Source organism: Penicillium odoratum (assembly GCF_028828045.1).
Source record: "Penicillium odoratum strain IBT 22623 chromosome Unknown utg000005l_segment0_segment0, whole genome shotgun sequence".
NCBI classification, from domain to species: Eukaryota; Fungi; Ascomycota; class Eurotiomycetes; order Eurotiales; family Aspergillaceae; genus Penicillium; species Penicillium odoratum.
This window is the reverse complement of record NW_026643147.1, coordinates 7,261,381-7,276,382: the sequence shown is the minus strand read 5'-3', so window position 1 is coordinate 7,276,382 and position 15,002 is coordinate 7,261,381. Positions and strand designations below refer to the sequence as shown.

General features: G+C 46.6%; 8 protein-coding genes across 8 annotated transcripts; 6 read left to right on the top strand and 2 right to left on the bottom strand.

The window, feature by feature from the left end:
- Nucleotides 1-616: 616 nt before the first annotated feature.
- On the top strand, nt 617-3,942 carry N7520_008310 (putative potassium/sodium P-type ATPase; the record flags this gene model as incomplete). Its single annotated transcript, XM_057142244.1, has 5 exons — nt 617-822; nt 873-999; nt 1,043-1,137; nt 1,183-3,067; nt 3,112-3,942. The coding sequence occupies 5 exons, from the start codon at nt 617-619 to the stop codon at nt 3,940-3,942; spliced, it is 3,144 nt and encodes a 1,047-aa protein (XP_056996250.1).
- Nucleotides 3,943-4,992: 1,050 nt separating this feature from the next.
- N7520_008309 (uncharacterized protein) lies at nt 4,993-5,812 on the bottom strand (the record flags this gene model as incomplete). Its single annotated transcript, XM_057142243.1, has 4 exons — nt 4,993-5,091; nt 5,144-5,540; nt 5,610-5,695; nt 5,786-5,812. The coding sequence occupies 4 exons, from the start codon at nt 5,810-5,812 to the stop codon at nt 4,993-4,995; spliced, it is 609 nt and encodes a 202-aa protein (XP_056996249.1).
- A 742-nt stretch (nt 5,813-6,554) lies between these two features.
- Nucleotides 6,555-7,355, top strand: N7520_008308 (SDR family oxidoreductase; the record flags this gene model as incomplete). Its single annotated transcript, XM_057142242.1, has 1 exon — nt 6,555-7,355. One exon carries the CDS (start codon nt 6,555-6,557, stop codon nt 7,353-7,355), a length of 801 nt encoding a protein of 266 aa, XP_056996248.1.
- A 336-nt stretch (nt 7,356-7,691) lies between these two features.
- N7520_008307 (uncharacterized protein) lies at nt 7,692-8,823 on the bottom strand (the record flags this gene model as incomplete). Its single annotated transcript, XM_057142241.1, has 4 exons — nt 7,692-7,760; nt 7,812-7,882; nt 7,945-8,499; nt 8,559-8,823. 4 exons carry the CDS (start codon nt 8,821-8,823, stop codon nt 7,692-7,694), a joined length of 960 nt encoding a protein of 319 aa, XP_056996247.1.
- Nucleotides 8,824-9,910: 1,087 nt separating this feature from the next.
- On the top strand, nt 9,911-11,068 carry N7520_008306 (aldo/keto reductase; the record flags this gene model as incomplete). Its single annotated transcript, XM_057142240.1, has 1 exon — nt 9,911-11,068. The coding sequence occupies one exon, from the start codon at nt 9,911-9,913 to the stop codon at nt 11,066-11,068; it is 1,158 nt and encodes a 385-aa protein (XP_056996246.1).
- A 628-nt stretch (nt 11,069-11,696) lies between these two features.
- N7520_008305 (bZIP transcription factor) lies at nt 11,697-12,617 on the top strand (the record flags this gene model as incomplete). The annotated part of the gene is made up of 2 exons (XM_057142239.1): nt 11,697-11,802; nt 11,863-12,617. The coding sequence occupies 2 exons, from the start codon at nt 11,697-11,699 to the stop codon at nt 12,615-12,617; spliced, it is 861 nt and encodes a 286-aa protein (XP_056996245.1).
- A 52-nt stretch (nt 12,618-12,669) lies between these two features.
- N7520_008304 (uncharacterized protein) lies at nt 12,670-13,236 on the top strand (the record flags this gene model as incomplete). The annotated part of the gene is made up of 3 exons (XM_057142238.1): nt 12,670-12,733; nt 12,819-13,098; nt 13,119-13,236. 3 exons carry the CDS (start codon nt 12,670-12,672, stop codon nt 13,234-13,236), a joined length of 462 nt encoding a protein of 153 aa, XP_056996244.1.
- A 677-nt stretch (nt 13,237-13,913) lies between these two features.
- On the top strand, nt 13,914-14,690 carry N7520_008303 (flavoprotein WrbA; the record flags this gene model as incomplete). Its single annotated transcript, XM_057142237.1, has 4 exons — nt 13,914-13,940; nt 14,002-14,087; nt 14,145-14,541; nt 14,595-14,690. The coding sequence occupies 4 exons, from the start codon at nt 13,914-13,916 to the stop codon at nt 14,688-14,690; spliced, it is 606 nt and encodes a 201-aa protein (XP_056996243.1).
- Nucleotides 14,691-15,002: the final 312 nt, after the last annotated feature.

Genomic DNA, 15,002 nt, shown 5'->3' with positions numbered 1-15,002 from the left:
ATGCGGGCCGGTGGTTGATTGGTCAGGAATCAATGTCTCTCACAGTTCATACTTCAAGAGTTGAATATTCAAATAAATCAAATCAACAACTTTGATTTTATTCGGTTAATCTATTTTTATTATAGTTACTTGGAAAATGAGATTCGAATTTTCATTATGTAAATGTCGATGTAAGTGTAGGTAGTACACCAGATGGGTCAGGAGTTACTCTAGATAGCCAAGGACAGCATTACGATTCATTGGTAATTTCCTCAGATACGCAGGTCAAAATATAGCTATTCAGACATACCCCTGATTGGATGCCATACGCGACAACGCCATGATCCAGGCGTTATCAGCCATCTGGGTACTGGAGTTTCTAGTGGAAACCAGTTTTGCCGTGAGAACCCATGGTTTCGGTAAGTCCATGACTACATCCGATAATAACAAGCCAAGCATGTCCTTTGCCAATGATAACGCACCAAGAAAGTGACAAGGAATTCCCCCTCACACCCCTCTTTTTAATATGGACTTTCCTTCATTTCTTGTAGATTATCACTCTGTGAGGATTTTATTTAGATCAGGTAGGATATAACTACTATATTCGTCTTCTTTCCTTCTTTACTACACCTTTTGAATGGGCATAGAGACTCTCCCTGATGTCGAGGAATCGACGGAACCTCCTATATGTGGCTATACGGACTCCTCATATCCCCCTACCAACAGCTTAAGCTTTGAGCTGTGCGAGAAATCTGCACATCCTGATCAGTCCGACAGTCAACTGAAAAATGCCCATTCCTTCGAACCGGCCGACATTGCTTCGTTCCTTGATACAGACCTGCAGTATGTGAGAAAGGCCATCAACCTTAACATCTTTATTGATCCCCTTCTAGTCATGGACTCACTAGCAGCGAGGCGCTCCTACGCCTTGAACGCGATGGTCCGAATGCCGTCCAAGAAATCACGGGCATCTCCGTCTGGGGGATACTGTTAAGACAGGTCTCTAACAGTCTCACAATAGTAAGTTCAATGGTAGATTGGAAGATCTATGCTAAATTCAAAGGTTCTTCTCCTGACCATGGGCTTGTCCTTTGGGATTGACGATTATATCGAAGGAGGTGTCATCACCGCGGTGATCCTCCTGAACATCATTGTCGGGTAAGTCATTCTTTCGTGATTAGACTCAGTACTAAAAACTCGAAGATTCTTTCAGGACTACCGCGCGGAAAGAACAATTCTATCCTTGCAACGTCTCTCGGCTCCGGAATGTAAAGTCATTCGCGATAACCGAGTAACGACCGTCAAGGCCCAGACAGTGGTTGTAGGAGATGTTGTACGCCTCGCAGTGGGCGACATCGTACCTGCAGATTTACGGCTGTTTGAAGGGATGAATGCGTCGATTGACGAAGCTCTCCTCACAGGCGAATCTCTTCCTGTCCTCAAGACTCCTCACGAGACGCTTGCATCTTCGGATATCCCTCTTGGCGATAGAAACAATATGGCGTATTCAGGTTGTAGCACCACACAGGGTCGGGCCACGGGAATTGTCATAGCGACAGGAATGAACACGGAGGTTGGAAAGATCGCCCGGCTGTTACAGGACCAAGATGATCAGGGCAAAGTGCATTCTCGGGTCTTGAATCGTGTCATGATCTCTATGAAGAAGATTCTGGGCTTGGTCGGAACACCATTGCAGATTAAACTGAGCAAGTTTGCACTTTTACTCTTTGCTCTGGCTATTTTGCTAGCTATCATCGTATTCTCAGTCAATCTCTGGGACGTGCAGGGTGAAGTCCTCATATATGGCATCTGTGTCGCGGTGGCAGTTATCCCGGAATCCTTAATCGCAGTGCTCACCATAACAATGGCTGTCGGCACTCAAGCCATGGCAAAAGGCAATGTTATAGTCCGAAAGCTGCAATGCCTAGAGGCTGTCGGTGGCGTCACTAATATCTGTTCAGACAAGACTGGCACTCTAACACAGGGAAGAATGGTCGCTCGCGCGGCATGGATCCCGGGTGCTGGCACATTAACAGTACGCCAAATCACCGATCCCTACGACCCTACAAGTGGAACCGTGCAGCTTGATGAAATTGACTGGAGCTCAACCCATCCAATGGAAGATAACCCTGCATTGCACACATTTCTTTCCGCTCTTTCACTTTGCAATCTCTCAATTGTACATCATGAGAACAGCGTCTGGACTGCGGTTGGGGAGCCGACTGAGATCGCGCTACATGTGTTGGCTATGCGACTTGACTTTGGGAAAAGTGCAGTAATCAATCGACGTCAGATCGAGCTTCGCACCGAGTACCCATTTGATTCTGCTATCAAAAAGATGACAGTCGTCTACAGTAACGCCATTGACAATGTCAACGAGGTTTATACCAAGGGCGCACCGGAGGCTGTCCTTCCCTCTTTGTCCATATCCGACAATGAAAAGCAAATAATTCACGAAGCAGCAGACCGAATGGCCGGAGAAGGTCTTCGCGTCCTATGCATCGCTGTGAAAAAGACACCAATCAGCCAAGACGACGCAGTATCCCCTCGATCCGTCGTCGAGTCCGGTCTGCAATTCGGCGGTCTGGTAGGACTATACGACCCACCTCGGATTGAGAGTGCCGCGGCTGTGCGAAAGTGTCAAATGGCAGGAATCACAGTCCACATGCTCACAGGAGATCACATCAAGACTGCAACTGCTATTGCGGGTCAAGTAGGAATTTTAGACCGTGTCTCGCTAATTACAAAGCAGACAAAATTCGTCATGGCCGCCGATGAATTTGACAAGTTGACTGACGCCGAAATTGACGAGATTGAAGAACTTCCCCTCGTGATCGCTCGTTGCAGCCCTGCAACAAAGGTCCGAATGGTCGACGCAATGCACCGCCGTCAAGCGTTTTGTGTCATGACCGGGGACGGTGTGAACGACTCCCCTGCACTTAAGAGAGCGGATGTGGGTATAGCGATGGGGAAAAATGGAAGTGATGTTGCTAAAGAGGCGGCCGACATGGTTCTCACTGACGATAACTTTGCGTCGATCGTCAAAGCTGTTGAGGAGGGCAGAAGATTATTTGATAACATCCAGAAGGTATTTCTCTCACATCCTTTTCATATCACTGCTAACAAGAACAGTTTCTCATGCATCTCCTCATCTCGAACATCGCGCAAGTCGTTCTTCTTCTCATTGCACTGGCTTTCAAAGATACCGGTGGAGACTCCGTCTTCCCACTCTCTCCCCTTGAAATTCTATGGGCAAATCTCGTCACATCATCCTTCCTAGCTGTGGGCCTCGGTCTTGAAGAAGCTCAACCAGACATAATGTATCGTCCACCGCACGATCTACGAATCGGAGTCTTCACCCGCGAACTCATTGTCGACAAAATGATCTATGGTACCTTTATGGGATCTTTATGTCTAGTATCCTTTGTATGCGTCATCTATGCAGCAGGAACCGGGTCCTCAGATCTAGGAGACGGATGTAACCAGAAATACAACTCAACCTGCGACACAGTCTTCCGAGCTCGGGCCACAACTTACGCCACGCTGACATTCCTACTACTGGTAACAGCCTGGGAAGTCAAGGATTTCTCGAAATCTCTATTCAACATGGACCCCATCAGATGTCCTGGGCATCTTTCGATTTTCCCTACCCTATGGCGTAACCGGTTCCTCTTCTGGGCAGTCGCAGCAGGATTCGTCATCGCGTTTCCCGTGATTTACCTTCCTGTGATTAATGAGGTTGTATTTAAACATCATGCTATCACATGGGAATGGGGATTGGTTTTTGGATGTACGCTTACGTACCTGGCTTGTATTGAGAGTTGGAAGGCAGTGAAGCGGGCTTTTGGCATTGGAAGTGGGAAGCATGGTATTCCTATTTTGGAGGATGCTGAGATGAGAGCTGGTTTTGATACACCGACGATGATGTCCTCCAGTGGCAATGCGAGCGTGGAGATGAAGTGAGCAACGAGTAGTTGATTCAACATCGACTATTCAACCCTGGAACTTGGGCCAGATTTCGATTTTTCTTCATGTTGCCTTATAAATTGGTTATATAATAGGCTGAATGTTATTGCTCTCGCGTTTTTCTTATTTCTACCTTGGTGAAATCTACTTCTTCATTATCTGTTTACTTGCGGAAATATATTTATCTTGGGACCTATTAAATTCACTCCCATTTTTACTAATTTCACTCCCCTTCCTGGAACTAAGTGACTTGTATTTATTCTGCCGCGACTTCAATACTATATATAAATATTTTCGTCTACCTACTTAATTTTCTACTTAGTCTCCTACTCAGTATCCTATCCAGTATTCTACCTTCTTTCATACTGTATCAATTTAATAGTCAAAAGTCTCCCTATATTCATAAATAGCGGAATAGAAAAGAAAGATGGTAAAAAGAAAAAAAGAAGAGAATTCAAGCGGGAGGCGAAGGGGAAAAGAGGAAAAGTCTAGTGGAGGTTTCGAACGTATATCCATAAAGTCTGCGATGTACCCAAGTGATAGAGGGGTAAGACTAGCGCAATAAATAAAAGTCACTTAATTTTTGGGCGGGGAGTGAAATTAGTAGGTCCCTTTATCTTTTTGATTTCCCGTCGACTGTTCAATTAATGGCAGGAGAGAGGTGAGGGCACTAGGACACAGAGTAGGTGAATAAGTTAGTACTAGTTTGTGATAGTGTCCACAAATAGATGCACATCCGGTGGGGCTGGACTAATGAATAAGTAATGCAGTGATGGATCCGGGAGCAATTGCATGAGATCTTAGGATGACGGTAGCGATCTACAGTGAGATCTGTGTGAATTATCAATGGTTGAAGGCTTTAGAATACCTAAAGAAGCTTTTAAATTTGGAACGATAACGTTAACTTCGCACAGTGTACTGAATCGCGGCATGTCTATTCCGATCTTTTGTAGAGTTGGTGATAGATGGAATGTATTGAAGACGATTGCTAGTACCAGACTTATATACTGCGAGTCCTTGCATGAGTAATATGGTCTGATGAATAGACTAATGTTGAACCTTGGAAACAGCCTTCCAGAAATCCTTGCCCTGGTTTTCGGCAATCTCAATCTCCAAAGCAGTTGGTTGACGACTACCATCCGCGCCCTATAAAACGCGTTAGGATCATGAGCATCATATTTGAAGGAAAAGGACTCACCGCAAAGGTACCAGCTCCCCAGGGAGACCCGCCGTGAATTTCGTCAAGGTTTGCAAGTAGCGGGAACACATTCTTATATCCCAAAGGAACATAGATGAATCCATGATGGGCGAGGGTACTCATAGAGGCGATAGCAGTTGACTCCTGCCCTCCGCCCATAGTGCCTGTTGAAATGAATATCCCGGCGTATTTTCCCCAGTAACCACCCGAGGCCCAGATAGAACCTGTTCTATCCCAGAATGCCTTCCACTGAGCAGGGAAGTTGCCGTAGCGGGTTGGAATGCCAAATAGCACCGCGTCATACTCCAGCAGTTTATGGACGTCAATTGTAGGATAAGAAGACTTTGGCGGGGCGTGCATCTTTTTGAGAACATCCTCTGAAAGAGTCTCTTCGACCCTATACGAAAAGTCAGTTAGGTAATCACATGTGTCTAGAAAAAGTAATCTTTGTAGCTGAATGACATACTGGTAGATATCGGCGTTGCCGCCAGCGGCGGTAATGCCTTTCAGCTCAGCTTCGGCTAGCTTCTGAATATGGCCATAGAGCGAATACTTGGAAGAGTTAGCGAGACTCTCATCGACGAAACAGAACAAAATTGGGAGAAGAATATTGGTTAGTTTCGAAAAAGGGATAAAACTCACAAAGACGATGGCGACTCGGGGTGCCATGATAAAGAGTCCTGAATTGGTTGTATAAAAGTTGGTTCTGAATCTCCCCACCTGCTTGTCACGATTTTTACTTATGGAAAACAATTCAGCCTTATATCATCATTCCCATTTCATTATTCCAGACTGATATAATCGATTAAGGTTCGAAGGAAACGAACCCCGTCTCCACCAATCAATTTTCTACTTATGGTGATTCATCTTAAAGTCTAAATAAATCCCGCATTAACCCTACTGGATGTTCATGAAAGCCTTTCATTTCCACGATCAAGCATCGATTATGTCCTTAGTGGCCAGAATATCTTAGCACCGAGTCTTCGGATCATACATTTATCTGAACTTTAATGCCCTATAATCTCGTGATAAATTTAACGGTTATAGTCTTCCATAAAACAGGTTTACAATCGTGATTGGAAGAGGAATAATAGTTTTGATTACAATATTATTATAAATGCTGAATATCAGCACCGGAAACTCTAACATTGAATAACTTTCCATCAATAGCGCAAGTGGCGTTTATGTACCACATATTAAAGATAAATGAATCTTAGATATTTCGTGTTTGCTCCCAATGTAGAGAGGATGATGATAACGCCCCGAACGCAGACCAAGAATGAACGCCACTGGTACCGTGCGGGTACAAAATGTTATTCGAGGATTATTTAAATCCTCATCATCTTATCCCAAGGACCACATGCTCGGAACAAAAATTTGAATTTACCTTCAAGATATTAACCTATTCACCATGCCTCAGCCAGTCCCAGAGCCAGAAAGCCTAAAGGACCTTCTTAGTCTGAAAGGCAAAGTGGTCGTGGTTACAGGAGCCTCAGGTCCCCGTGGCATGGGCATCGAGGCAGCTCGTGGCTGTGCCGAGATGGGTGCCGATGTTGCGATCACATACTCCTCACGTCCACAAGGCGGCGAAGAGAACGCAAAAGAACTCTCCAAGACATATGGAGTGAAATCCAAAGCATACAAATGCAACGTCGGAAGCTACGAGAGCGTCGAGAAACTCGTGCAAGACGTGCTTGCCGAATTTGGCCAAATCGACGCCTTCGTCGCTAATGCCGGTCGCACCGCCAATAGTGGTATCCTAGACGGTACAGTCGAGGACTGGAATGAAGTCATCCAAACCGACCTTACGGGTACTTTCCACTGCGCAAAGGCTGTTGGGGCGCACTTTAAAAAGCGCGGCAAGGGTAGCCTCGTTATCACATCGAGCATGTCTGGTCATATTGCCAACTATCCACAAGAGCAGACTTCATACAATGTTGCGAAAGCGGGTTGTATTCATATGACAAAGTCTCTTGCCAACGAGTGGCGAGACTTTGCTCGTGTCAATAGTATCTCTCCGGGCTATATCGATACCGGTCTATCTGACTTTGTTGACAAAAAGGTTCAAGACTTATGGATGTCAATGATTCCGATGGGTCGAAATGGAAATGCGAAGGAGTTGAAAGGCGCTTATGTGTATCTGTGCAGTGATGCTAGCTCATACATGACGGGCAATGATCTGCTTATTGACGGCGGGTATTGTGTCCGCTAGTGTACATATGAGTGTTTGCCGTGTCTCGGTTCCAAAATTCCATGGTTCCTTCCCTTCAAAGTTATGCGATTCCCTAATTTATACCAGTAAACACAGTTTGGGGCTTGTTTAAGAGACTTGAGGTAATCAATACCTAGAGGTTTCCCTTGAACAATGACATCACTTTTATAGGTACGAAAACGGCGAGCTATTTTCATGGTTATCCGGAACTTCGTACCATGGACTCAGGTCTCGGTGTCGCACTCATGATGCAAGTAAAAGATCTAAGACGGCTTTCCAAATGCTCCGGGGTATCTCACTTGTGCGTAAAAATTGGGCGTTAGTCATCAGGGTAAATCATGCCTTCCAAGGAGGCACGACAAAATAAATAATTCCATGGCCAATTGAAGCAGCCAATGGTCCGACCTGAGATCATGGTCAGTTGTCGCAATAGGTCAGAGTTAGTGCCGTACTCACCCAGTGAATCCAGTGATAGCTTGGAAAGGTGGTAGCCACATAGACACCAAAGCACCGAGCTGGATTGACCGCTGCGAATAGAAAAACATAAGCAGTCTGCACACGTGTCGTAAGAGGGAGCGATGATACTTACATGCTCCAGAATAGCCTGCTCTCGTATAAGCTGACCCCCAACTCACACCAAACAAGACCAGCCCTACCAAGAAAGGAGAGAGAGCGGGTCCGCAAACCTGACTCTGTCTAGGATCAAGACCGACACCGAATGATAGAAATATCAGAAGGAGACAGAAGATGAACTCTAGAAGAAACGCTTCATCCAGGGGTACAATATTTGTGTCAATGTAACAACCTCCCACAGTGAAATCTCGAGTACCATAAGCGGAGCGGAGTATAAAGCCGGAAAGAGCACCCCCGAGCGTTTGGCCAAGGATATAAATGACCATTCGAGGAAGCGATATGAGGCGCGCGAAGAAAGTGCCTAGCGTAATTGTGGGATTGAGATGACTCCCACTGACATTGGAGAAGGAGAAAATGAATAATGTCAGAAATATCCAGTTACTGAAAGCTCCGAATAACGGGCCCAGGAATGTGCTTGTTGAGAAGATACCAGCTTCTCCGGTTGGAGACACAATGGCTGCGCTTGGTCGTATAGACATCCATGCAGTAACAAAATCCAGCAGCATTGCTCCTAGACCCGGCAAGTATCATTGGTACCACCACATCAAGCGGGAGGTATGGTTCTCTTACCAACGCACTCGAGAAGTCCAAGCCTCCAGAGGTCAACATTGAGAAATCCTTGCAAGCTTAATCCTTCTTGGACCGTCATTAACGGTGCCGCGTCGGGCAGTTTCTCCAGCAATGATTCATTGTCGGGGTCACTGCGGTCAACCACCACTCTTTGATTACCGCCAAGTGTTCCCGCAAAGGGATGAACCTGAGGATGTGTCGGCACGGCCCTGCATGGGGTGGCCATGCTGCTATCTTCGATAGCGGACGACGCAGAGTTATTCATCTGTTGATTGGCGAAAATATCTCTGTGGTGGGTTTGAAGGTGTTCCGCCCGAAAAGGGATGTGGTCCCTGGGAATGGTCCGAAACGCTAACTTAAAGCGGAAGCTCAATGCATATGCTGACATGACTTCAAGTTTTGGCCCTAACTGGAAATCAATGAGCGAGACCATTTTTGGACTAGTCTGATTTGACAAAAATGTTTACATATTGAAAGCCCAGTCGCAAGAAGGCCCAAGACAAAAAGACTGGGATGGATCAATATCACCATCGAGGGGCCTATTTGAACTGCTCATATCGGTCCGAGGGTACAGTCCTCCGCAGACGGGAAATTTAATGGTTTTCGTTGACAAGGAAACGGCCATTAGTGTAAGCTAAAAGATCCTCAGACGCGACTGGCCTGCCTGCTTGAATCTTCAATGGCCATCTCCAGAACAAAGCTCCCCTTTTACCTGGACAAATTATCGAAAAAGCTGTTCTCGTTTAGCACATGATTTAAAGTTTTTTTTTCATGAGAGAAATCATCTAACACTAGTCTAAAATGTTGTCCAATTCCTGTGTGGTGTCGCAAGAATCAAGAGGCTCTCCTGTCTAACCAAGAGCGTCGGACCCATGTTACTCCTAGAAACGCTAACCCATAACGGTCACAATATTTACAGCACTCACCATAACACAGCTTGCAAGTATCAGGTACAGAGTCATGTACATTTTGGAATCCAGAGCTCTTATCGGAAGTACATAATGAGTTTTGCAGATTTGCACCCACGGTCACGTGTATTTGGTTTTGTCCAGTACTGATTGCCCGTTCGGCTAGTGGGCGAACGTCTATCCTCCCTCGCAGCCGCTATTCCACAATGGGAAGAGCTGGGTACGTTGGATGCCAATTGCTTATTATACGTCATGGAAAATCTTATTCGGACTTTATATGGAGTTTAGCATGGAATCAAAATGCATTCCCCACCTGGGAGCCCCTCTCGAACGTGTCTGGGACTCACTCAGGAAGATATAAAAACATCACAGGCCGCAGTCCGTAACTTCCCTTTCTTTTCATTTCATTCATTCAAATCGACGCATAACCAGCAAACCTCCATCATGCCACTCCCCGCCCATCCTCCAGCTCGCTCGCCTCTTGATCGCCATCGCCAACTGGCTCCGTCTGCCTCTGTCCGGGTTTCTCCACTATGCCTCGGCGCTATGAACTTTGGCGACGCGTGGAAGGAGAGACTTGGAGAATGCCCAAAAGAGACCGTGTTTGAAATCCTCGATTACTTTGTTAGCCAAGGTGGCAATTTCATCGATACCGCTAATAGCTACCAAGACGAACAATCCGAGGAATGGATTGGAGAATGGATTGCCAAGAGACAGAACCGCGATGAACTTGTCCTCGCTACAAAGTACTCCAGCAGTTACAAGAGCCACAATAAAGACAAGATTCAGTCGAACTATGGCGGCAACGGCGCCAAGTCCATGCGTGTGTCCGTGGATCTCTCACTGCAGAAATTGCAAACCAGCTACATCGACCTTTTCTATCTTCACTGGTGGGATTATAGTGTTTCAATCCCAGAATTGATGCACGCCCTCAACGATTTGGTCGTCTCTGGCAAGGTCATCTATCTGGGAATTTCGGACTGCCCTGCCTGGGTGGTTGCCAAAGCCAACCAATACGCTCGCGATCATGGTCTACGCCAATTCTCCGTTTACCAAGGCCTTTGGAACGCGTCAATCCGAGACTTTGAGCGAGAAATTCTCCCCATGTGCCGTGATGAAAACATGGGTGTGGTTCCCTGGGGAACTCTGGGTCAGGGTCGATTCCATACGGCCGCCGGCTACGCAGAGCGGGAGAAGAACAACCCTGGGCGCAAGGGACGGGACCCCTCACCCACAGAGAAAAAGGTTGCTCGGGTGCTGGAAACAATTGCCAATTCGAAGCAAACAGAAATCACCAGTGTTGCTCTTGCCTATGTTCGCCACAAAGCTCCTTACGTCTTCCCAATCGTCGGCGGGAGGAAGGTTGAGCATCTCCGAGGTAACATCGCTGCATTGAACGTGTCCCTGAGTGCCGAGGAGATCGCCCAGATCGAGTCAGCTTATAGCTTTGATCATGGTTTCCCTCATACTTTCCTTAGCGGCAGCAGTTTCGAGGGCAGCGATCCACGTGGCCCCGACGGTCCTGGAGATGTGTGGCTGACGAAATTGTTGGGCAACTTTGACTGGGTCCAGCCAGGACCACCAATTGAACGAAGCAATTAAGAGTGGTATTAAAGATAGCGTGCCAGAAATGATCACATTACCCATTCAAGATCTTGCAGTCTCTGACTCAATCTCTGTAAGCCAGCTGCTTGTTAGGATTTCTCTCGACATAGATAATGTGGCCCAACAGCTATGACGTATAATAAGCAGCATGCAGAAGGGCCCACTTATTTATTGGTAGAGAGAAGTCAAACTAGAGCAGATAAGGTTACCCTGGACTAGACTAGATTCTCGCTGGCACTCATACTGAATTGATAAGAGTGAAATTCTTCAAGAACAGTACCATCAGTTTATGTGCCCAACAAGAAATGTCAATAATGGTTAGTTCTATCGCAGTCGAGCAAAAATATCACCTGAAAAGCCTGCCATAAGGTGCGCGAATAAGGACGTGCTTTATATCCGCCTTAAGTCCGACAGACCATTTCATTGGACCAGAAGATGTGAAGCCCCACATATACTTACTCATTTCTGTCGACCAATGGTGTCTGCCACTGGTCGCAGGATAAGCTGGTGGCATATAGAAACCGAAATGGGCCACATCCAACCAAACCCACTTTGACCACTTCCCGAAATACATGTGGCACAAGACAACGAATCAATTGCGTCTATTCTAGAAATCCTGGTTCATATGGCGCCGCAGCTTGAAATCCGTTGCCCGGAAGAGGATTGGACGGGTCGAAGCGATCCTCGGGAGCGAAGAAAGTTGCAGAATAGGTTGAATCAGAGGCTCTACCGTAAGAATTGCCACGTCTTTAAGAAAAAGGATAAAATACCAAATTAATTAACCGTCGCAGGGCAAAGGAGACGACCGAAAGCACAGCAAGAGCAGTCAACGCCGACAAATCTTGAGAATTCCTGGGAAGTGGCAATCACGGGAAATCAGCGGAGTGGAGTGGACCAAGTGCCGGAAGATCGTCAAGCCATAATAACTCCAAGATATTCTCAGCCAATCTCTCCAAATGCCACATCAATCCACAGTATGAGCTGGCCCGAGCTCCAACAACTGATGAGCCAATATGAAGCAAGGGCGCACCAACACATGATTGGTTCTCCTAGAGTCGACTTACTCCTCACTCTTATCCAATTCAACGTCTTCCGTGCCCTTATCAGCAACACCAGCATGCTCGGCCTCACGGTAGAAGAATGGATAGAAGATGAAGATGCCATCTCACCATGGAACCTCAAGGCTTACGACAACAAACAGAATTCCTGTCCCAGATCCTTACGGCCAACACAAATACAAAGATCAGTCTCGCACCATCCTTGGATTGATCTCTTCCCGCTACCTCGGATGCGCGATAATTTGCTTCGCAATTCTGACTCTTATGACGAGTGGGCGCTTTGTAACGATCTGGTGGACTTTTACGAAGTTCCGAATGAAAAAACTGGCTTGATTGTCTGGAATACGCCGTGGGACCCGTCAGGATGGGAGGTTAGCGAAGAATTTTTGACAAAATGGAAATGGGTTGTCGAAGGGTGTGATGAGCTTTTCACCTCGACCAACTACTGGCGAAAGCAGCGCGGAGAAGAAGCGCTGGATTTTTATTGATCAAACCTAAAATTATGATAAATGAGCACAACTTTCAAACTTATCAAGAATTATGAAATTGAATGGGAAACGTGCTGTAAAAGTATCCACTGGGGATTTTATTGTCCCTGCTGTCTGTACTTGAGATATAAGCCAATCATTTATCAGTGCGCTATATGGTTGGATAGCGTGAAATATGAAAGTTCCAAGGCTGAAGTCTAGATTATCGCATTTGGGCGGATTATGGAACAGACTTTCTCTGGCGCCAGAACGATGACGATATAGAAGAGAATGATGGAGAAAGCTATGTTGAGGCTGAAGAGGTACTTTCCTCCTTTTTAACCCCTGTTCTGGAGCTTTACAGAGCTTGGGTCGAGTACTACTGCGACTACTTCAAAACAAGACTCGAAGACACCCAAGATCACTACGCAGATTCGTTCCATACTGCCCATGAACAGGTGGCATGGAATGTGGCCGGCTACCTGCTTGCTTGGCGCATGGCGTTATCCCCTTAATTGGAAGCATTTGGTATTCGGCTGATAATGCGGAGTATCTGTTGGAAAGGGGGATTGATACTAGCGTGACTGTGAAGTTTTTGGAAAATCAGATGGAGCTTTTAGCAGCAAAGCACATGGACTAGCGATTTTATGTGATTCATATATTTCCTAAATTGGAAAGTGGGGATGAGGCGATATTGTGATTAAGTAACCTGGGAAGGTCTGTGGGCGCCTGAGGCAGGAATCCGAAAGAAAGCAGCAGTGTGGTCGATTGGTCGATCTAATTGTCAGTCAACTTCTACCTTGCGCCAGATTTGGCATCTAATGTAACGTAATGTTCGCGCATTTAGCACCTTCGAGTGGGTCCTAATCCTTCCCTTCCTGACCTCGTGAGTGCACTGCGTCATGATTTATGATCGCAGGCTATGACATCAATTACTTTAGAAGTTTTTATAATTCGTACAATTTTGCCATGCATATCGTTTTCAAGTTATTCCCAAGATGTCTTTCGATTTCAAAAGTAAAAAATCAGATCTTGCCTCGAGCATTTATTTCCCTTAGTCATGTCTCCGTAATAATCCACTAAGCTACCCGTAATCCAAGTGGGGCAGTATGACTGAGCAACTAAGCTTTGCTTGATAATCGCTGAGACATGCACCTTTATATTCTGGATCATACCAATGTAGGGTCCAATAGCAATTTTACTCCCCCTTTGTTGGACCGGAATCCATATTTAAACTCTTCCCATCCCCTCCATTCCTCACTCATTTCTATTCCACCCTTTCTCCATACTCTGTGAAGATTTGAAAGAAACGTCACCATGGCTCCCAAGGTTGCTATTGTTATCGTATGTCTCAATTGCCCCTTCTAGGATTACCTTTGATCCCATTTGACTAACCTGAAAGTAGTACTCGATGTACGGCCACATCGTTAAGCTGGCCGAGGCGGAGAAGAAGGGTATTGAGTCCGCCGGTGGCTCTGCGAAGATCTTCCAGTATGAGACGCCTTTTAGTTCATTTCCCAAGCATCAAACTAACAATTGACTCCTTAGGATCGCCGAGACCCTTTCTGAAGATGTCCTTGCGAAGATGCACGCTCCCCCTAAGCCCAACTACCCCATTATTGAGCCCGAGCAGCTCCTCGAGTACGACGCCATTCTCTTCGGTATCCCCACTCGTTACGGTAACTTCCCCGCTCAGTGGAAGACTTTCTGGGACAAGACTGGCGGCATCTGGGCCTCTGGTGGTTACTGGGGCAAGTACGCCGGCCTTTTCGTCTCCACTGGTACCCAGGGTGGTGGCCAGGAGTCGACCTGTCTTGCTTCCATGAGCACTCTCGCCCACCACGGCATGGTCTACGTTCCTCTTGGCTACAAGACTGTCTTTGGACAGCTTGCCAACCTCGACGAGGTCCACGGTGGTAGTGCCTGGGGTGCTGGTACCTTTGCTGTACGTATACCTCGCTCGCTGATATCAGTATGATACTGACTGACTTTCAATAGGGTGCCGACGGTTCTCGCCAGCCTACCGCTCTTGAGCTCCAGGTTGCTGAGGCTCAGGGCAAGGCCTTCTACGAGACCGCTTCCAAGGCCAATTGACTACATGGCAGTGACAAGTCGAAGCCACAGGGGCAGGGTCAAGCTGCCGCTGCCGCTCCCGCGGCCGTTAAAAAGGAGCCAGCGCAGCCTGCCTCGAAGCAACCTGCTGCTCGGGAATCGAAAAAGGGAAAGCGGAGTCTGTCCAAGAAGTGTAGCATCATGTGATGGGCTTACACTTTCTTTCTTTTGATTCTGCGGTTTCACGGGCGTTCCGGCTTCTTATATCCTTATCACATGTTCATATAATACCTCCAGTCGTCCAATAGGGCTGTTCCCTAGGCAAGCTAATAGACGGATAATTAATCGTGTACA